The sequence below is a fragment of the Phalacrocorax carbo genome, chromosome 3 (genome assembly GCF_963921805.1).
Source record: "Phalacrocorax carbo chromosome 3, bPhaCar2.1, whole genome shotgun sequence".
Classification (NCBI taxonomy): domain Eukaryota; kingdom Metazoa; phylum Chordata; class Aves; order Suliformes; family Phalacrocoracidae; genus Phalacrocorax; species Phalacrocorax carbo.
In genome coordinates, this window is record NC_087515.1 from 1,655,349 (window position 1) to 1,676,663 (window position 21,315).

A 21,315-nucleotide genomic window follows, 5' to 3' on the forward strand; every position below is an offset into this window, starting at 1 on the left:
CAGGGATGAAAAGAGTGGGCGGTACTTGCGTGTATCGTGGAGCGTGCAAGGTCTTGTGCTCCCACGTTAGCCCTGTTCTGGGGTGCGGTGGGGATTTACGCTCTGAGGCTGCCGAATTAACACCTAGCGCTCTGTGAAAACTAAGCCCAAAGACAAGTTTCCCATTAAGATGGTTTTGAAGGGAGAATCAAAGCTGCTCTAAAACAATGTAGGCTCGTAAGGTGTCAGGACGCAGAAGCCATGTTTTTATGTCATGTCATTACAAAATAGTGCATGTTAATGGGGCTGTTATTAAAGAGATTGTTTCTGAGGGATATGAGAAAGCTAGACAATGGAGAGCCACTTCAGCTAACTATCTCCTTAAGACTTTCCATTTAGTGTTTATCTATGTACTGGAAACAAAAGAATTGCTAATAAGGCAATAATTTTAAATGAAACATTGCATCAGGTGCAGATGCCTACCCCTATAACGAGAAAGCAAGCCAAGTTCTACTTTCACTGTTTGCAACCTTTTTATAGTGAGATTAGGGAATGTTCTGCTCCTAAGACGTTCATTGCTTCAGTAATGTGAACAGCTGTTGTTGCAACCTGTTTGAAGAATAAAAGCAATTATAACAAGGCTGCTTTCTCAAATAATAATTTATGAAACTGTCATGGTTTAGCTGGGACAGAGTTAATTTTCTTCCCTGCAGCTGGTGCAGCGCTGTGCTCTGGACTTAGTATGAAAACAACGCTGATAACACACCAATGGTTTGGTTGTTGCTGGGCAGCGCTTGTGCTAGTCAAGGACTTTTCCAGCCTCCCGTGCTCTGCTGGGGGCACAAGGAGCCGGGAGGGGAGGGGGCACAGCCAAGAGAGCGGATTCAAACTGGCCAAAGGGATATTCTGTACCACGTAATGTCATGCCCAGTGTGTTACCTGGGAGGGGCTGGCCGGGGGGGCTGGCAGCAATCGCGGCTTGGGGATAAGCAGTGTCAGTCAGCAGGTGGTGAGCGGTTGTATCGCTTGTGTTTCTGGTTTTTCCCCTTTTTCCTTTTTATTATATTATCATAATTCTTATAATAATAATAATAATGATCGGTATTATTATCATTATTATCTTCTTCTAATTATTAAACTGTTCTTATCTCAACCCATGAGTTTTCTTGCTTTTGCTCTTCCGATGCTCTCCCCCATCCCACAGGGGTGAGGGGAGTGAGCGGCTGCAGGGTGTTTAGTTGCTGCCCGGGGCTGAACCACGACAGAAGCAAAACCACTTTTGGCTTTCATTGGCAGATAGTCCATCTTAATACAACTCAGAATATTTGGGATTGTTGACAAGCATTTGTAAATATCCATGTTTATAAGATGTGAAGTGGTGCCAAGATTTCACTTAATAATTACAGCCTGGAACTTAGTATTTCTTGTATGTTCTGATGGTTGGTTATATTAAAAGAAAGGTGTAGGCACTTTGGTCAGTCTGAGCTGGACTTTACGCCACTGGTAGCCTCCACTGACTTCGGTGGAATTATGCACACTAGAAGAGCCTGTTTGTTAGGAGTAAGGCAGGAAGAATTTGCCGTGTAAGTCGTAATGAAAGGACAAGAAATTAACATGCATGAACATGCATAGAGGCCACGGGAGCTGTTAGGACCTTTGACTTTTCCTCAAGTGTGGCAACATCCTCACTCCGATACGAGGCCTGCTGTAGCCATTCCCCCGTCAGCAGGCTGGCCATCCAGCTCGGAACTCGGTACCTGACCCATATCCGTGTCCTGCGTTACGGGGCTGTGGCTCCACAGATTTCCACACACTCAAATCCTAGGGCCCGAGCACATGCCAAGAAACTTAGAATACTCTTCTGAATTGGGATAAAACTAAAAGGTACTGAAGCGCTCTCCTGAGCTACAGCCACAACCACCAACTTAGAGTTAAACTGGAATTTTAATACTTTATATAATTAATTCTGAGAACAAAATTGGACTCCTAAATCTGAGCAACATTGTAGTGAAAAATAATAGACCTCATTTTGGGAATGTCTCATTAAAATTACTATGATCTTTTATTTCAGTATTGATTTTTCTCTCCTGATCTCTCCCTATGAACACTCACGATGCCGTGACTAGGAATTGGTAGAAAACTGGGGGAATGTCAAAACATTTGAAAAGTTTCTTCTAAATTTTTTCATGAAAATAACATTTTCCTCAAAAATTTCTGAACAAATGTAGTTGTAACTTAGATTTTTATATGTTTATATGCTGAAATGTGTTGCCTGAAAAAAACCCACCCTGATCTGAGGCATGATTCATCTTCTTCAATTATTTTATATGAAGCACTTCAGAAGAATGCATTTTTCCAGCTTCCAGCAGTTTACATTCGGACTGGGATTTAAGAGTCAAGACAGGCTTTCAAATTTCCCTAACACAATGCGTTATTTTGCTTTGATTATTCCCATTGCACAAATCAAACAGCCAAAGGTAGATAGACTGTATTCTTAATTGTGCGTTAATAAGACATTTACAATACTCTGAGCAGATGCACAAATTTGGAATGTATGTATATTCCTGTGTCCTAATTTTAAGTCAACAGACTTTGGCCCATGCATGATTTTGAAAGCTTGAATTTGATTTAAGTTGCGTTAAGAGCCTGTAGCAATGCCACCGCTGCTTTTTTTTAACAAACCATTAATTTTAGAGAATCTTTTTAAAGCTATGCTGGGTTTCCCATGTAAACCACTTTTTCTTCTTTCTGTAGTAACACGTTAGTCACATTTACATTGCTGTATGAACAGTAAAAATAATGTTGACTTACCTTTTGCAATGAGGTTCTAAAGGTAGACTTGGGAATTACCTACATTCAAGATAGCAACATTTCCTTCAAACGTGAGAGAGACAGTTAGAGACGTTACATTGTGTGCTGAATAGGCAGCTGGACCATCAGAATGCTTTCCTGCTGTCTAGGTGACAAACATTTAGGTAAGTAATATTCTGGTCTTCTGCAGGGCTCAGAAGGTGTTATCTGTAGACTGGGTTCAAAATATGCTACATGTATTTGAGAGCAGCAAGTCAGTGTTACTGAAATGCTGAAATGAATTTTACAAACTATAAACTATCTTTTAAGTCTACTGATATTTTTTTTCCCCTTTGCAATCTCTATTTTGTCAAGTGGGTTTTGTCTTTCAAGTTTGGAGAGTCAGTGGATGAATAAAAATGGTAAGTGTAATACCAGACATGATGTTTCTGCATTTATGATTTCCTTCTGATAGGGTTTTGAAAAATTAGATTGAAACTCTTACCATCTTCCCTGAGAAGTGCAGCGCTGAGCGTTTACTTTGACACAATTTTGTGCTGAAGTGAATGACCGCTAAGGTTTCCAAACTTCAGGAGCATGTTCTCTGAGCGGCTGCAGAAATAGGCTCAGCAGAAACAGGGCGGGGTGAAGGACACCTGCCCTCCCAGGCTTGACAGTCCTTAGGGCGTCGCTGAGGAATTAGTGCCACCTGCTGCGCGTTCTGTAAAATCAGCTTCTAGCAACATCTTGCCCACCTTGGGGGTGTAGTTGCTCACGGCGAATATTCGTAGCTTCTGAATCCTTTATTATATATTTAGGATGAGAGGAAACGGCCTCAGGCTCCGTCAGGGGAGGTTTAGATTGGACATTAGGAAAAATTTATTTCCTGCCAGAGCGGTCAGGCCCTGGCACAGGCTGCCCAGAGAGGTGGGGGAGTCACCAGCCCTGGGGGTATTTAAAAGACATGTAGATGCGGCACTTCAAGGCATGGTTTAGGAGGCCTGGGGGTGTTGGGTGGTGGTTGGACTTGATGATCCCAGAGGTCTTTTCCAACCTTAATCCCATGATCTCTCGCCGCTGAAGCGCGCTCGGCTCTGGAGAGGAGGTTGTTCGCTCCTTAAGCCCGGCCCGATGCCCCTCTCCTCCCGCTTTAGGGTGTCAGCACCCACTCGGGGCGGCTGCAGCCGCCGGAGAGGACAGCTTGGCTTGGCTTGGCGTTCGCTGGGTTCGAGCGTGGCGGGAAGCTCCAAGCGGGAGGGCGGGAAGGGGCTGCTGGGCCTCCTACGGCGGCGAGCGGCCGCGCGGCTCAGCCGTTAACGCCATCCCCCGCTTTAAACTTCCCGCCCGCCGCTGGCGCGGCGCCGCCGGCGGCCGCTGCCTTTTCGCCGCCGCAGTTTCTACGCGAGGCGGGCCGCGGATGGCTGCGGCCTCGCTACCTCCCCTTTCGGGCCGCTGCTGAGGAGCGGCCGCCGTCCCGCCGCGCCCTCGCTTCCTCGGGCCCGCCGCTGGGCTGGCGCCTCGCCCAGCGCCCGAGGCGAATCTGCCGGGCTCGTCTCGCCGCTAGCGCAGTTTGGGCCGTTGTCAGGGAGAAACAAGATGGCGGCCGCAGCGGCGGAGGAGGACACCGAGCTGCGGGACCTGCTGGTCCAGACGCTGGAGAGCAGCGGGGTGCTCAATAAGATTAAGGTGGGGTGAAGGAGAGCGTCTCCCCCGCGCACACCGGGCAGGGCGGGGGGCCTGGCGGCGGTTAGCGGCCCCGCGGGGTGCGGGGGGGGCTGTGAGGCTTCGCCCCCTCTCGCTGCCGCTTGCAGCCGGTGCGCTCTCTCGGCGTCGCGGCCCGGCGGCGGCACCGCTTCCCCCGTGGTGCTCCCCGGCCCGGGGCTCGGCGCGGGGCCGGGTCCGGCGCCTGCCTGCGCGCCGCTGCGGAGCCGGTCGGTGCCGGACGTGGAGCCGAGGGCCCGAGGCCTGGCCGCCCCGTGAGGTCTGCCCGGCGACCGGGCGGGGGAGGGCGGGGAGCCGCGGCTGCCGCAGGGGGCCCGGCGTCCGGCCCTGCGGCTTCGCCCTCGTAGGTAACCCGGTGGCCGCAAGAGCTGACTTGCTGCTGCCGCCAAACCTGCTGGGAACATCCAGCCGTCGGGTGGCTTGGGATAAGGTGGATAGTTTCTCTCTGCTTCGATATGAAAAGCCCCTCTTGAATGTTTCAGTTAGGGGTCCTTGAGGGTCGCTGTTTAAGCGTTGTTCTTTTTGAGTGTGGGTTGCTTGAGGTGCCTTTTGGAGGCTTGCTAAACCCTGAAACTCTGGGGATGCTGCCTGCTTATGGGGAACAAATAATGCTGTGTTAAGAAAACGTATGGAAGAGTGTTGTAGTGGAGTATATGCAACCTCTAAGCCTGTGGTGTAGCCTGAGCTTGTGTCAGAAAGGATACAAAAATTGGTTCCATGGATTCTTGTTCATGTCAGAAGTTTCCAGCAATAACTACTGTGTATAGCAGAGCGCCATACAGATCTGGAAGCATGAGAACTGCTGGGTTCCCTTCCAAGCTAGAGGAGAAATGATGTTTGAATTTCAGATCGAGGATGGGGGTGTTCATCTGCAGCGTTCTGCTTTAAGCATTCAAAAGGTGGATGATCATTGCTGATATTTCAGGAACAGTTCAACAGCTGAAATGAGTAATGGAAATGAGAGCGTCTTTGTGTGTGTGCTTTAAAGCCTACTGGATTTTGGGCTAGTTATCATACTTTACAGCAAAATAGTGTTATTAAAAATGTGTTGTTCTTGTATTTCAAATGGGCAATCCTTATTTAACTCCTGTAAGTTCCATAAGAACTTATAAGTGAACATAAATTACGTAAATAAACATAAATTCCGGAAGAAGATTCTAGCTCACATAACTGTATTTTGAGTAGGGAGAGCCTTTTTCTAGTTAAGTATCAAACAGGCCTTTTGGGCCACCTGTTAACCTTTCTCACATAGTGTTAACCAACAAAAGTATGGTGATAATAAAATGGTAATTAAAAAAAATCACAAGCCAGTTAGCTCATACTGAGTATGTGAGCTGTAGTTTCTTAATTCCTGCCTTTGTGTAGTATACAAGTTTTTGTACTATGGGTGCCAGTTTGTGAATGTACTTATTGTAATTTTCACTATTCTGTAATGCTAAAAGTGTGTAGTGCCCTATATGGTCTAAGGTATCCTTAAGGAAAACTAGGAAATGACTTAAAAAAACTCAAACTGCATCCTACTTACTGGGTTATGTCTCTTTAATACTAGGAGTTACTGTTTAATAATTGGTATGCTTCTGGTAAAGGCTGCTTATCTGAGGAATCCATGGTGTTTTTTTTTCTTAGCTGTAAATGTTAATTGGCATGTGGCTTTAATGGCTGTCTGTTAATTGATAGTATTAATGACTTACAGAATTTGTTCTGCTAGTACCTGACAAAAAGCCTTTTGCCTTCCAGAAGAATTAAGGTTGAACAATTCTCCTTAAATAATTAGCTTTTAATTGAAATTAGATTACATCATGCATAAAAAAATTTGCACCATCAGTTCATTAAAATAAAACATAGTTGTGATCAATAGTGTTTTTATTGTGCGTGAGCATTTTTTATTATGTGGTAGGACTGAACGAACACTTATATATCATTGAAGCATAAAACAAACAACTGCTTTAGAATGAATACTGAGCATTTTTTCAAGATGGATGAGGCTGGAAAGCTAACTATAATGTATTTGAGATTTATAGAAGTTGATACATGAATGACAGTTATGTGGTCAATGTATAGTTGAATTGGTACGAAGCACTACAGGTAAAGATGGCTCTGGAAGGTTTAGAGTTCATGCATCAGGCTGCCAGCTAATAAATTTTGTAATGTAACGATTGAGTAGTTTTTAGAAGGAAACTTTTAGTAGAGAACTAAGGCATCACCATAACACGATTTTATAATGGATTGTGGTTTATTAGTTTATTCTTATTTTGGAATTAATTTATTGGATGCATTGGTATTGATGTAAATTATTTAACTAAAAAAAGTTACTTGTATGACACATTAAAAATCTTTCATGAATTCTCTATTCACCTTAGAGTTTGAACACTGGAGTATTTAATGAAGTCATGTTGTGAAAACTGGAAGATGTGTAAATATATTTGCTGCTTGCAGTTGAGAATTTCCCGTCTTTTCTCCTGCAGAGCGTGTGTGTATGTGTATATATATAAAAAATTCATTAATCATTGGAATCAATCTGATGGATAAAACTGCTTCCCAATGAATTCTGTAAACATACAGGATATAACTGGGTATTTGTACTTCAGTGAAAACTATCACTGATTCTGTGTGATGCATGCTGTACCAACAGAGAAGTTCTTCTGGCCTGAAGAGAATGTGATCTTTCTCTCTCCTAGGGAAGCTGTCATCATCAGACCAAGAAGAATGCTTTTTCCCAGCTGATACTGTTCTTGCTAATTTCTTGCTAATCTGGTTCAAAACCTAGACAGCTGAGGTACTGGCAAATAATGTGGTGTTAGGACAAAACCACTAATTTTAAAATAAGCTGTTAATGCATAGGTCAGTTAAAATTGTCCTATTTGCTTTTTCATTGTCATTCCATATACTATAATGAACAATGCTTATAAATGTCTTTGAATTATTAACTGTTGTGATGAGTGTGCTGCAGTGTAATCTCCTGTTTTCTGGGTGGTGTGGGTTTTGGTTTTTTTTAGCAACAGTCCATGTCAGAAAGTCAACTAATTTCTTGGAATAAGGGGAATCATTAATTTTTTAATGTAATACCCATTTCTTATTTTTATAAGTTAAGTAAAATACAACCATTTATAATGATTTCAGATTAACTGACATTCAACATTTAAATGACAGTGTTATCCTCTCAACATTGTGGATGTATCCTACCTTCAGGAACGTGAGAATGAGAAGTACTTGTGACATGCAGAGTAAGCATGTGATAAATGTAGCTGCAGGTATTTAGAATTTATGACTTCTAGGTGTTTACTACTTCCTTTGTGGTATGGATTCTTCCTATTTCTTTTTCCAGCATTCTTTATCCTTCAGCCAGCCGGTTTAACATTCTTAGCCAGTTAAGGCTGCTAAGTTGAAGAGTTTTCCACTGAAGTGGACAAAAAAAGGTCATGCAAACTATTTTACTTGGTCTGCTCACAGATAAGAACAGGCCTCATGGACGGAGAGTGGTGGGTACGGAGTGACGTTGGTAGTGAAGTTGCTGTTTATGGTTTGTCACCAGCTTTGGATTTGTGGTGTGTATAGGCTTTTAGCACGATGCACGCGGGGTTTTAGCCTGGGGTGATCATCAGCGGTTAGACTGCTTAATGCTGTGCCAGTCTTGCTCTGTATCTACTGAGGTATAAGACAGCTATTTTGGAGTTAGGAAGTGGAGATGCTGAAAGTTGTTCGGAAACCATGTGCCCATGTGCCACTAAATTTTACATATGCAAGAAATCGTGCATGCAGCAAGTTGTTTTGTAGCACTGGAGCAGATGTGCTTTGCCTGGAAGATCTGTAAACCGTTTATCTCAGCAGCAATGCATTCTTTTACCCTGCAAAAACTTACGCGTTACTTTAATCATTTCACTGCCCTAAACATACATTTAACCCCACTGTCCACTGATGCCTCTGTCAGTAATGATTTGTGAATGCAAGCTTGCAGGAGAGTTCTGCACCTCCAGCTGGCCTGTTGCAGATCTCCGAAGTGAATGTCTCTCTTATTGACACTTGCTGAACTTGCCTACCCCTTGCTTCTTAGGGAACATATGAAGTTGCCTATATGTGGCTTCAAAAACTGCATGAGAAAGGTGGTAGCATATGCATTTGGCAAGCTGAAATTTATCTAATGCTTTCTGCTAATGGGTTTTTGATGAGACAAAAAATATCCTAGAACGACTTCTGCAAAAGCTGCAGGACTCCGAGGGTTTGTGGAAATGATGTTGAGAGATGCATGAAATGGACAGCAAGGCATTGTCAACTAGCAGATAAAGTCATACTCAACTGTACTAAGTGTACAAAGCATTTTATGAAATTAAAGTCACCGCTTTTTGATCTAGTATTCCACAGCGTATCGCGATCAGTGTTGTGAAGCTATTGCTTGTTAATCTAAAATATTGCCTCAGGGGTAGGAAGTATGAATAAAATTTGATAGGAAAAAATAATTTTGCCGAGACCTCTTTGGAAGGTGTTGGGATATCGGGATGTTTGCAAATGAATTGTGTAGCTGTGCAGAGGAGACCAGTGTGCGGTGAATAAGCGATGTCCACAGTTCGTGCTTAGTGCTTGTTGTAAGAAGTCACCTTGGTCACTGGTGTGCCTACACGCTTTGAGGCATAGAAATGAGTTTGAAGTCCCCAGGTGCTTTCCTATTGAAAAAACTGTCTCACGTTTTTGTCCTGGGACAGTAAGCTCTCTTGTTTAAGTGCTGGACAAATGCATTCCAGCACAATAAGAGACAAATGCCACAATACAAGAAAACTCCAGGGGCATGCTACGTACGTATGGGTTGGAGTCTGCAAGTGGGAGGCAGTTACAGGCTATGGGTCATCCTTCGGTCCTGGGCAGTCTCTCTTATCTGTGCTGGTTTTGGCCGAGAAGGGGTTAATTCTCCTCACCGTGGGGGGGCGGCTGCCTTTCCAGCTTCCCGCGCTCTGCTGCGTGGCGGGGGGCTGGGAGGGGCGGGGCCATGGCGGGGGCGGCTGACCCCGACTGGCCAATGGCAGGTTCATTCCATACCACGTGACACCATGACCGGTATATTAAGGGGGGGCAGGTGGCGGCTCGGGAGCGGCGTGGCAGCGGGCGGCTGCGGCGGTGCGGTTCGTTTTGGCGGTTCGTTCCCCCCTCCCCCGGGGCTTTGCGCCTCTCGTTGTTCTCCTTTACATTGCATTTCTGTTGTTGTTTTCTTTTAACTATTAAACTGTTCTTATCCCAACCCACGAGCGTTACCCTTCTGATTCTCTCCCCCATCTACCGGTGGGGGAGTGAGCGAGCGGCTGTGTGGGGCTGAGCTGCCGCTAAACCATGACACTTACCCTTTTACTTCTCACCAAGTATCTGGATGAAAGCTGCTGGGGATGGCTTTTACAAGTGTGCTAAATCAGATTAATAACCTTGTTAAGGTAGGGGCTTGTTGTCTTACTATTAAGAGCATATTGCCAAATCAGATTGGCATTTCTGAGATGCCGTCTGAAATGTGTTTGGGGAGCTCCTGAGATAGTAAGAACTGTTTTCCCCTTCCCCAGGGAACTGCAGCCTGAGGGAGCTGTTTTCCTGTACAGTACTTCAGACAGACGTGAAAGACTCTATTCAGAGCAGGATAAACTTACCTAGGTTTGGAAGAAGGATGCTCCAGCCCAGTGCAGAAAAGATGCTTTCATGAACTACATGCTTCTGATTTACAGTGCAACAGCAATCGGCAAGAGTCGGCGTTGTCTGAGCTGTAAATGCCTGGTAGGAGGAGGGGAAGTGTACTTTTGTTTCAAATTACTGACCCATACGTTTCCCCACTGAGCGTAGATAGCGGTTGTCATATACAATGCCAGCCTTACCCGTTTTAGCTAAGTTCAGTGAAATCAAATCGCTGCCTGATAAAACTTCTTAGGGATAGAAGGGAATGGGCATTTCTGACAGGATGAGAAGGAAGTCTGTGGGTTTGGTGGGTGCAAGAGTGATAGATACATGCTGTCCCCTTGTCAACACATGGCTCTACTGACAGAACCCTGTTTTACTGAAGACTTAGGAAGGATACGGGTGGGAAGTTGGGTGTCTAGCTTTGGTCTGATTTGCTGCTAGACTGAATAAAATTCTTCAAAGTGGGTTATGTTGAAAACTGCTAGCAGAATGGGGCAGTGGGGAATAGGAGGTGGCAAGAGCAATTTGTAACAGTGTATGGAACACAGATTGGGCTGGTGCCAAAGGGTACCAGGGCAAAGACAAATGCAATACCTTCACACTCCTAAAAAAAAAAAAAGGGAGGTGAGATAGAAGAACACTGTGTAAATGGGTTAATCTAGGCAGTTATATAAGCCTCCATATCTGCTGGTGGGAGCAAATTGCTCTGACCATACCTGATGATGGTGGTCTTAGTCTCTGGTGTTCAAATTCTCTGTGCCTTGGCTCAGGTCCTGAAAAGCCTTTACTACCATCCTGCTACGTAGTATGATTCATCTCCTTGTATTGGGGTGATTTTTGATTTTTTCCTTTGGCCTCAGCTTTTTTATTGTTTCTTTTCACTTTTTGTCATGAACTTGAGAATTACTGCTTTAACTTCACACTCGTTCAAGTGTATGGTTCCATGTCTAAATTTGACATGATCTTTTGAGAATACCTTGCTATGACCTGAGCAGTACCCACCTTGAAGAATGAAGGTCAGTGTGTTGGAATGGTGTAAACCTTCTGTGTGGAGATAGTACAGGTGTGCTTAACTTCAGGCTTACTTTGATGCTCACAGGATTAAAGGGCTGATTGGAGGGCTGCTTATCTGTGGAGAGGCTGTAGGGTGGTATTCTAGATGATGCAGGTAAGCCAAAGGGAGAAGTAATAAATACTAGTGGCATTGTCTTCTGGTAATGAGGTCCTGACCTTAAGGATATTAATTGGGCACTAAAGGAAATGTAAGGTGAACCTGCTGTTAATGGGGAATGGCAATATCTGGGAGAAATGGACACCATGTCGTTAAATAGATGAGGAAGAAAAGCACTCAGTCCGTATTTAAAAGCCACTGGATTGGACCTAGAGGAGTGGAGCAGGCAAATAACAGTGCCCCTGTACTTGGTGCTGGTGAGGCTGCACCTCAAATGCTGGGCTCAGGTTTGGGCCCCTCGGGACAAGAAGGCCCTTGAGGGGCTGGAGTGTGTCCAGAGAAGGGCAGCGGGGCTGGGGCAGGGTCTGGAGCACAAGTGTGCTGGGGGGCGGCTGAGGGGGCTGGGGGGGTTTAGCCTGGAGAAGGGGGGGCTGAGGGGAGCCCTTCTCGCTCTCTGCAGCTGCCTGAGAGGGGCTGGAGTGAGGGGGGGGCTGGTCTCTGCTCCCAAGTCACCAGTGACGGGATGAGAGGAACCGGCCGCAAGCTGCGTCAGGGGAGGTTTAGGTTGGAGATTAGGGAAAATGTCTGCACTGGAAGAGCGGTCAGGCCCTGGCACAGGCTGCCCAGGGAGGTGGGGGAGTCACCATTCCTGTGGGGTATTTATAAGACATGTAGACATGGCCCTTCAGGGCATGGTTTAGGAGGCCTGGGGGTGTTGGGTTGGGGGTTAGACTTGATGATCCTGGAGGTCTTTTCCAACCTTAATGATTCTATGAGTATAATCACAGTTATGTGGAAAAGAATGACCATTGTGATACTGTTCCAAAATCTCAAACCGGTCAGGCTCTAGAACAGCCGGTGTAATGGCAACTCCTTTCAGACAATTTTGTTCCACAGTCTTATGATCTAGACCCTTAAGGGGGTTTTCCCCTACACACATGTAATGGCTGATGTCTTCTATTTTGAACAGTTGTAATTTCATGAAACAGTGTTTCGTGAACGCTTTGTTGTTATTCTTGTCCTCTCATGTTAGTATACTTGGTTTCTGTGGCATCATTGGAAAAGTAAGTCAGCCTTGCAATCATTTGAGGTTTTCCATTGTGACATAAGACTGCATAATCAAGTTGTTAGCTGTTGGTGGGGAAGTTAAATGTAAGCTGTTTTTGTAAAAAATATTTAAATTAATGGGTTGTAAGAGGATTTGCTGATTGAATGCTGTACCCCAGCACCTGAACAAGTGTAACTGCGGCGTCATTGTGTGCAGTTGGGGTAAGCACTTTACACATCTTTTCATGGGAAACCTTTTTAGCTTTTTTGCATTACATTTTGTCCTTTAAAAAGGTGTCCAAAGAGGGTTGTGCTTAAAAAGGAAGTGTTTATTTTATTTTTCCCATGAAAGGATTTTTTTTTGGTGGGAGAGAACAGTTACAGGGTAATCCATGTTCAGTTACCTTTGATAATATACATGAGAGAATCCAGACGCTCTTCATATTGTTCTTATTCTTAGTTATGGAAATTGGTCTTTCTTTAAAAGCTTGCTTTCTTCTTTGCGCTTGAGAAAACTGGCATACAGAGTAGCCCTGTCTTTTTTTATAGTTTATTACTGCAGTGTTATCTACTGGCTAATCCAAAATCTTAGATTAAGAGTTAAAGTGGTGAAGTCCTCCTTCAAATGTAAAATATATATTGTCCATTTGATGTGTTCAATGAAAGAGTAGAGAAACTGTAGCGTTTAAACAACTTTTTAAAGAGTAGGCAAGGCTTAGGCTTAAATATTCAAAATAGTCTTTAGGAGAATTCTGTTCCTTGATATTAAGACATTCAGGATCAGTTAGGTAAAACCCCAGTACAGGAATACTTGAATGACGAGAAATATGTTCTCTTTTCCCTGAGAAATTCTATTTCTTTGAACGTGATCTGACAAGAAATCATAGGAATTTGTATACCTTAACATTAACTTTTAAAAATGTATTATCACAAGCTATTCATTCATGTTTCCTGAACGAATTGTAAATGAAGAGCAGGTGTTTCAAAGCTGCCTGAAAGAGGTGGATTTTTAACTCTCAGACAAAACTAGTGGGAGATAATGTAGGTAACCTGGAATCTTGTTGTGTATGAAGAAATAATTTAGGAAGTCTTGTATCCAATCCCCCCCACTGCCTTGTTCTCAGACTGAAAACTCTTCTTTCTCAGCCTCAAGTCACATTGCCCGTAATCTTAAGTGTCTTAATTGCACTGATGTAGATTACAGTAGATGCCAAGTTGCTTGAGGAGAAACAAATAGCTGTTAAGCTACTTGCTGGCTCTTTGCATTCTATTTGCATAGGGAAAACAGTGCTTGTAGAAATGCTGTTTTGTTCTTTTTGGCAGGCAGAGTTGCGAGCGGCTGTGTTTTTGGCATTAGAAGAACAAGAGAAAGTAGAGGTAAGAGCTCCTTAAAAAAAGGAAAAATTCAACATCCTGATAGTTCTGCATGTAGAATTAAATCTAGATAGCTTTAATACTTTCTATTTATGAAATTTATCAAGAGAACATTATGTATTACCTCATAAGAGTGTGATGCTTCAAGAACACAAAACAGGACCACCAGGGTGTTTCCCAATGTTTAGAAATAGGAATTGTTACGTAGCCTTGGAAACTAGCTGTAAGTAACGATCTTTGGTTTTACACTGCTCTGTCCCATTGACAGAACAACTGTGTATCTTCTCCTTCAGATACGACTTTTTTAAAAAAAAAACCAAAACCTGACAACAGTAGTTGACTGATCAAGATTTTATCAAATCAGAATGATGTCTTTTGAAATGTAAAATATTATAGTGGGTTTTTTTGACAAGTGTATTGTGAAAGCAATTTAATGCAGTAACTTGCCAAGTATGTTAATGCTTTTGGTATTTCTTGTAAGGATGCTGTAGGCTTATTTCAGGATAATTTGCTTATATTTAAGGAAAAATTCTGAATTAAGAGATGGACTAAGTACTGATACTGTGCCAATTTAATAATATTAAGGGTATGTGCTACTAGAGCGATTAAGTAACAGTGCTGCAGTAGTACGCAGATGCTAGTTTTGTGACCTCTTCTACTGCTGGCATCGCCTCATTTCCTGTGTCTTTCCATTTTATAGAACTAGAGAGGAGAGGGTGCTCTATGCTCAGGCGCTCTGTTTCAAGAGAGGAATGGAGAGCTGTTCCGTTCCTCCACCAGCTAGACGGTTGTGCTCTTTCTGGAAAACTGCCCAACTGATGTTATTGTGACATCAGTAAGGAGGGGAAGTAGGTATTCTATGGTATGAGATTCCATATTCCAGGAATCTCACGTGAGACTGCTGAAGAAGACATCATGGAAGAGTGATACAACAGAACTGTGCCATCTTTTACGGGAAGCTTCAGCATGTTATCGAGTACCCAGGGAACAACCTCCCAGGCTGTCTGGAGAGTAATAGGGCTGGAGAGAGATCTGCTACAGTTGATCTCAGCTCGCCCTTCTTCCAAAGGGCTTAAATGTATCATCATATTTTAATTTTACACTGTAGAGACACTGAAAATATATTAATACTTACTGCTACTCTGAATTCCTAAATATTAAACGAGAGATATTTCTTTTTTCACACAGCACTTTCTTGTGTGTGCATTTAAGACTACAGTGATAAGTACCTATAACAGATCCTTTTTTTTTTGAGCTAGGTTCTTACCTGGTATATTTTGATATATTAAGAACGGCATTTAGAATTTGGTTTAAAAAAATCCCTGAGCAATTTTGACAAACAGAAGCATAGCACATTGTTATTTTTAAACAGATAAATCAATTGAAACAGGCAAATATCACAAGGGAGAAAAAACATTTTCATAATACCTTTGAAAGTCTTTTAATTAACAGACGATTAGTATTGATTTGTGAGTCACTAATTAGCACAGTCCATGCTTTGTCTAGATGATTTGTAAATTCCCATTTTTAAAGTCGGACTGAATTTCTTTAAACTTGGCACTATATTAGAGGAGCACATTGGGAGTTAACTGCTTAACTTACCTTTTAATCACTAAGTAAATAAAAATAAGTATGCTATTAAGAATTTTGGTGAAATTACCCTACATCTGTAGCTTCTACAATAGAAATACTGAGACAATTTACCTAAGTAAATGTATAGCTCTGCAGCTTTTACTTGTAGGTAGTAGAATTAGTACAAAGGTAGATTTTGAAGTGAGTTACGTGTCCCAGTCATCATTGTGAAACAGCATACACCAAAACACCAACTTGCTATGGTTCTCAATTTCTTGCTAGTATGAGGATGATGTTAATTACTGTTTGGTTTTTCCTTTTTGACAGAACAAAACACCTCTGGTAAATGAAAGCTTGAAAAGTTTTTTAGGTACAAAAGATGGTAAGTTCTTTGTCTAGTATACTTTCCAAAATAATGAAAACAGGGAACAAAAGGTTAAATCTTTGAATCTTTTATTAACAGTACGGTCTTCATGGCAAAGGATGCTTTTGTTCCTGTCAACTGTCATAATTACTATTCAGTCAGAATAAATCCAGTCTGTAACTTTTGAAGTTAATATTGCTGAAGTTGTATTTTTAACTGGGGTGACTAATGCATTTAAATTAATATTTCATGGTGAGTTATGACATGCTAACTCAGAGCCATTCTAGACCAATAGAAGCAGTAACCAGTGAAAACTCACTGTAGAGGTACAGTAGTGAATGCACACATAGGAGAAATGCCAAAATGATGTCTTTAAAACAGTTGAATAGCTTGAAGAAATAGTCTTACACCTGAATCTTGTAAACAGTCTCTATGTTCCTGCAGTATTGCTGACTTCAATAATTTTGATACGATGGCTGAGTTAGAAATTAGGGAATTGGCATACAAATTAGCTATGTGGTGGTAATTTGCTGTATGTCTAAATGATGTTTCTAGGAGCGTTGAATCAATGTAGATGTTCCTACTGAAGCCATGTTAAATCTTTGAAGTAAGAATTGTCTGGTATATTTTCACTCTTCTCATTTCCTTTTTAGGTCGCTTGGTAGCAGGTCTTGTTGCAGAATTTCTACGGTTTTTCAATCTTGATTTTACATTGGCTGTCTTTCAGCCTGAATCAAGCACAGTAAGATATACTGGTTTTATTTGTATGCTATGCTGATTGTTTGGAGTGCATGGCAATGAATACAGAAGCTATAATAGATTTGTTTAAGCCTCTTGCTTGTGTTTATTCTAAATATATTTTTATATTTAGTCTGTAAAAGGTACTTACTGCCATAAAAACATACATTCCAGGAAAGTGTGCTAATATGCTAATATTTCTTTATTAAAAAATGCCTGATAATGTTAATATGGAATTAAATGAATAATTTTTATGCAATCATATAACAGTACATACAACAGAATGCTCCTGCAACACCTTTTGCCAATAGTTTTACTATGTCATGACATTAAATTAGTATTGTTATATGAAAATTAATGTCAGTAACCTACCCTGAGAGACATTTCAGTGAAACAAAGGATTTTGTGCAGATGCACAGGACAAAAAGGGATTGAATAGAGTAGTTCAGTTGGAGGGCACCTACAATGATCATGTAGTCCAACTGCTTTTAGGCTTTTGATATCAAGTTAGAGGTTTTTAATAATGTTTGTCCCTTTGTCTCCCTTTATGATATAAAGGTTTTAACAGATTTGGGGTAGAAACAGTTCCATTTAACAGAAGAATTTCTCTTTACATCTCAAATACTCCTTTTTATCCTTAATGTCAGTTTAAATAGTTAATTTATTAAAAATCCAAATTTGTTAAATCAATTAATTGACTTCTGTTTCTCCGAAGTTCATGTTTCTTTTTAGGGGCTTAATCAAAGAAAATCCCATACACCCTTGTCCTTTGCCAAATAGCCTAAGCTGCACTCATTGCACTAGAACACATCTGTACAAAGATTTGTGTTCACGCTACCAAATAGAAACAGTCACGCTTTCTGTCACGTTGCCACTTGCTCTTGGGAGCAGTGCTTCTCTGGCATTGTAAAGGCACCTCAGGGTCTTTGAAATGCCCCCTTCCTTTTTCCAGTAAAAACATCTGTTTCACCTAGTGCAGTGCATATATGAAATTTGGCCAGATTTAAGCCAGTTGGCCAAGACTGCTGTGTATAGTGCTGAAAGATTTTGCTTTGTTTTCCTTTACTAGCCCCTGTCTCTGAGAGGCTGTTGCATTGTCTCTTTATCCTCCATGTTTCAGCGTGCTTCACAAGTGGTGGCCTCCTTCAGTATTCGTTTGACCAGCGTTTTGATAGGAAGTGTCACTAAATAATTGTAAGAGTTCAAGATTAACTGGTGCCCTTTGCGGTATTGCCATTCTGAGATTAGGCCAGCCTACCTGGGTCTGCTGCAGCATTGTGCTTCTGCTAGAATGGGAAGCTCAGTTTTAGAAAGTGTGTTTTTCTTTATTTTTTCCTGCCAACCTCTTTTTGGCTGATACTGAGTTACTTCATCCCTGTTTCTGTCCAAACCCATTTTCTTTTTTCTTTTTGTGAAGTGAAACAGACCGAAGGTAAGTGTTGACCTCTGCTGGTGCACTTCTATATGCCCAGGAGTGGGGACTCTATCATCCATGACTTTGCTGGAACCACTGCCTAGGTGTCCTAGGATCCACTTTTAAATGGGATAGGCTAAAGTAACTTGACCATTTAAATCCTCGAATCCTGAAGCATGCTAATGACAACTAAAACAACTTTGGATGGTCTGTGATAAGTTCAGGTGCAGACCAGAAGTAAATGGCGCAGTAGGCTATCGTTACTCTAGTCCACATCAACAGGAAGTCTGAAATAATCACGGGTTAGTCAAAATATTGCTGTGTTAAATGAGACCAAAAATTATGGAGTTGTATTACAAGATTAATATTGTGTTTTCTGACAGTTATTTCTGTTTTTAATGGGCTTCGCCCCTACAGCTAAATGGACTTGATGGTCGAGAAAACTTAGCTCGAGATTTGGGAATTATAGAAGCAGAAAGTACTGTGAGCGGTCCCCTGTTGTTGGAGGTTGTCAGAAAATGTCAGCAGAAAAAGGCTTCAGGCAGTGGGGAAGTAAGTAGTGTTAACGTGTGATTTCTTTCTTCATAATTCTTTATTTTCGTTTCAGTGATGAAAAATAAACTGAAATTAAGAACACTTGGCTACTGTTGTAGTATACTGTTTCAAGTCTTTATTATAGTTAGTATAATAAGTTATGTTGAAGGCATTTCATATCAGAAAACAATGCTGAAAGATAAAGATTATGACTATTGTATTACCTCTAATGCCACGCTAGTGCTCTTTACTAATATTCTGCTACAACATAGTAACGCAACGTGAACCCATATAAATGACAGAAAACGCTGTGTTGCTTATCAAACCACAGTAGAAATTGGAAAATAACACTTTTAGCTATACCTGTTTTCTTTGGCATACTTGTAATTTTGATATGACCTGAAAAGCCTAGAATTGGTTTTGTTAAAAGCTTTAAAGCTGTTCTGAAAACGTATGTATTTAACGTTAAATATATGAAAATATTGAACTACCTGAAGGCAATGATGGTAATATTTTAATGGAATATACAATTAGGTTGTTAATGAAATAAATGAAATCCAGCCAATACATTTGATTAGTCTGTCTTGACTGTGGCTCAAAAGAAAACCTTCTGTGCCCAAGATGCATTCCGTATCCCAATCAAAGCTTAAATTCAGAAGTAGTTGTCATAGACTTCGTAACATAGCATCACAGTGTCGCAGTTTGCATACTGTATGAGTGGGGATGGTAGCCTTGTTTCTTGTTTGATGATATTATGACGAAATTCAACGTGTTTTTAGTAAGAGTTTGTGAAACTTCTTAGGTGGCTCCAGTTCTGAGTGATAGCCTGTGCCCCACATCAAAATCGTCTGATGGAAGATCAAGTACACACCCTACACCAAATAAGGTAAGATTATGGATATATAATGAAAAGGCTACATAACATACATGAGATAAGTAAAAGAACTCGTATGAAACTGCAGATATGATGCCCTTCACATAAATGATCTTCAAAGTCCTGTACCTTTCTGGCTGGGTAGGTGACAGCGCATACACACAGCCTCTGTGAGACACAGTGTTGGGGTTTGTCCCCAGCCAGCATCCAAGCCCCACGCAGCCGCTCGCTCACTCCCCTTCAGTGGGATGGGGGAGAGGGTCAGAAGAGTAAAAGGGAGAAAACTCATGGGTTGAGATTAAGCCAGTTCAATAGGTAAAGCAAAAGCTGTGCTCACAAGCGAAGCAAACCAAGGAATTCATTCCCTCCTTCCCACGGGCAGGCGGGGCTCAGCCACCCCCAGGAGAGCAGGGCTCCATCACAGGTCATGGTGACTTGGGAAGGGAAACACCATCACCTCCAGTGTCCCCCTTCCTCCTCCTTCCCCCAGCTCTATGTGCTGAGCACGATGCCATGTGGTGTGGGACACCCTGGGGTCAGCTGGGGTCACTGTCCCGGCTGTGTCCCCTCCCAGCCCCTTGTGCCCCCCCAGCCCCTTGCTGGTGGGGTGGGCTGAGGGGCAGGAAAGGCCTTGGCTCTGTGCAAGCCCTGCTCAGCAGGAACAAGAACATCCCTGGGTTATCAACACTGCTTCCAGCACAAATCCAAACCGTAGCCCCGTACTGGCTGTGATGAAGAAAATTAACTCTATCCCAGCCAAAACCAGCACACAGACTGGAGCTAACTTATCTTTTTATTGGGCAGCTGGCTGGTTGCTCCTTGGGATTGATAAGGTGTTAGGATACAGCTGTCTTTGTGTTGGGGCCTGTAACTTTCTTTTCTCTGTTGCTTCCTGTTAGAGGCCTGGAATTTTTTTTTTGTGCTAGTACTCCTTTACATTTGACTGGAAGTGATTAACAGGTGGAGAACTATGGGACAGTGTAGGGCTTGGAAAGGGGCATGGTCACTGAAGCCTCTTTTCCACAAGAAACCAGCTACCTGCTGCACCCAGTTTAAAAACCAAAATAAAAAACCACACCCCAAAAACCAAAGCAAACCAACCCTGATTCAAGAACTAAAATTTGTTCAAATTACTGATGTATTCTGATCACAAAAGGTTTTAATAGCCTTTTTCCAAGATTACTGGAAATAACTTAAAAGCTTTCCACCTCACTAATGAAAGCTGAGAAATAGTATTGCATGGATTTTGTTGTTTGCTCATTTGGGAGAGGGGATGATAAGGATAAGAGAAAATAGCTTAGTTTGGATCTGCTTCATTTTATTCCAGTTCTTTATTTTTTTGCCGTGCAAAAACAGAAAACTACACAATTTGAAAAGCAAGCTTTATTTCAAGATTAAGTAACTTAATTTCTGTGCTTGTTGATATTAGCTTAAAACCTAATATTTCTGTAACTGACTTCTGAATGGAAATTCTAATCACTTCAGACCTGCTTTAGGAGAAGAACATTCTTGGTTGGTGCCAGCTTTTCAAACAAATCCACTAAAAAGATCTGAATGCTAATTAAATATCACTGTTACTAATAGTGTTGCTTCATACCTGAGCCTCTACTTTTGTCTTAGGGAGTTCCTAGGTTAGCTAGGAAGAACTGATGATGATGAGTGAGAATTCACAAATATTCCATTCTCCCTTGTGTATACTGCCTTTTGTCTTCACGTTTAAATTACTTTATTTGAAATAAGTAGGTCAGAAAGAGGAGAGCTAAGTGTGTGTTATATGGCTTTTCCTCAGGAAAAGAATAGCTGTCTAGAGGGGGGGAAAAAAGTAGTTCCAGTATCTTGTAAATTGAACGAGGTTTCATATGGTTTTTTTCTGGGTGTGCATGCGCATGTCTCGGGGCTGGTCCAACCTCTGGTATGAACCTTATCCCTTTATGTCTGTTGTTGATAGAGCTTTTTGCAATGCAGGGTTTTTTGTGTAGTTGAACTTAGTGCAAACACAGAGGCGTATGCTATCCTAAGACTTGTTTCATTAGGAAGCTAAACTGATAAGAATGAGTCTTAAGTTATGCCTGTAGTCTCTGCTTTCGAGA

General features: G+C 42.1%; 2 protein-coding genes across 5 annotated transcripts in view; one reads left to right on the top strand and one right to left on the bottom strand.

Moving 5' to 3' along the window:
* RNASET2 (ribonuclease T2) overlaps window positions 1-4,110 on the bottom strand; it is a 30,948-nt gene extending 26,838 nt beyond the window's left edge. Inside the window, exon 1 of the mRNA XM_064445567.1 lies at window positions 3,275-4,110. The gene's annotated coding sequence lies outside the window, so the exon portion shown is untranslated. The remainder of the gene's footprint in view (window positions 1-3,274) is intronic.
* A 210-nt stretch (window positions 4,111-4,320) lies between these two features.
* CEP43 (centrosomal protein 43) overlaps window positions 4,321-21,315 on the top strand; it is a 29,733-nt gene continuing 12,738 nt past the window's right edge. The window contains exons 1-7 of one of the 4 annotated variants that reach the window (XM_064445562.1): window positions 9,700-9,905; window positions 10,029-10,236; window positions 13,679-13,732; window positions 15,629-15,683; window positions 16,319-16,407; window positions 18,220-18,369; window positions 19,154-19,237. In XM_064445562.1, coding sequence (XP_064301632.1) covers window positions 10,162-10,236; window positions 13,679-13,732; window positions 15,629-15,683; window positions 16,319-16,407; window positions 18,220-18,369; window positions 19,154-19,237 — 507 coding nt within the window. In that variant the 5' untranslated portion in view covers window positions 9,700-9,905; window positions 10,029-10,161. Of the gene's footprint in view, window positions 4,456-9,699; window positions 9,906-10,028; window positions 10,237-13,678; window positions 13,733-15,628; window positions 15,684-16,318; window positions 16,408-18,219; window positions 18,370-19,153; window positions 19,238-21,315 lie in introns of those variants that run through there. The other 3 variants (XM_064445560.1, XM_064445561.1, XM_064445563.1) reach the window with 3 other exon arrangements.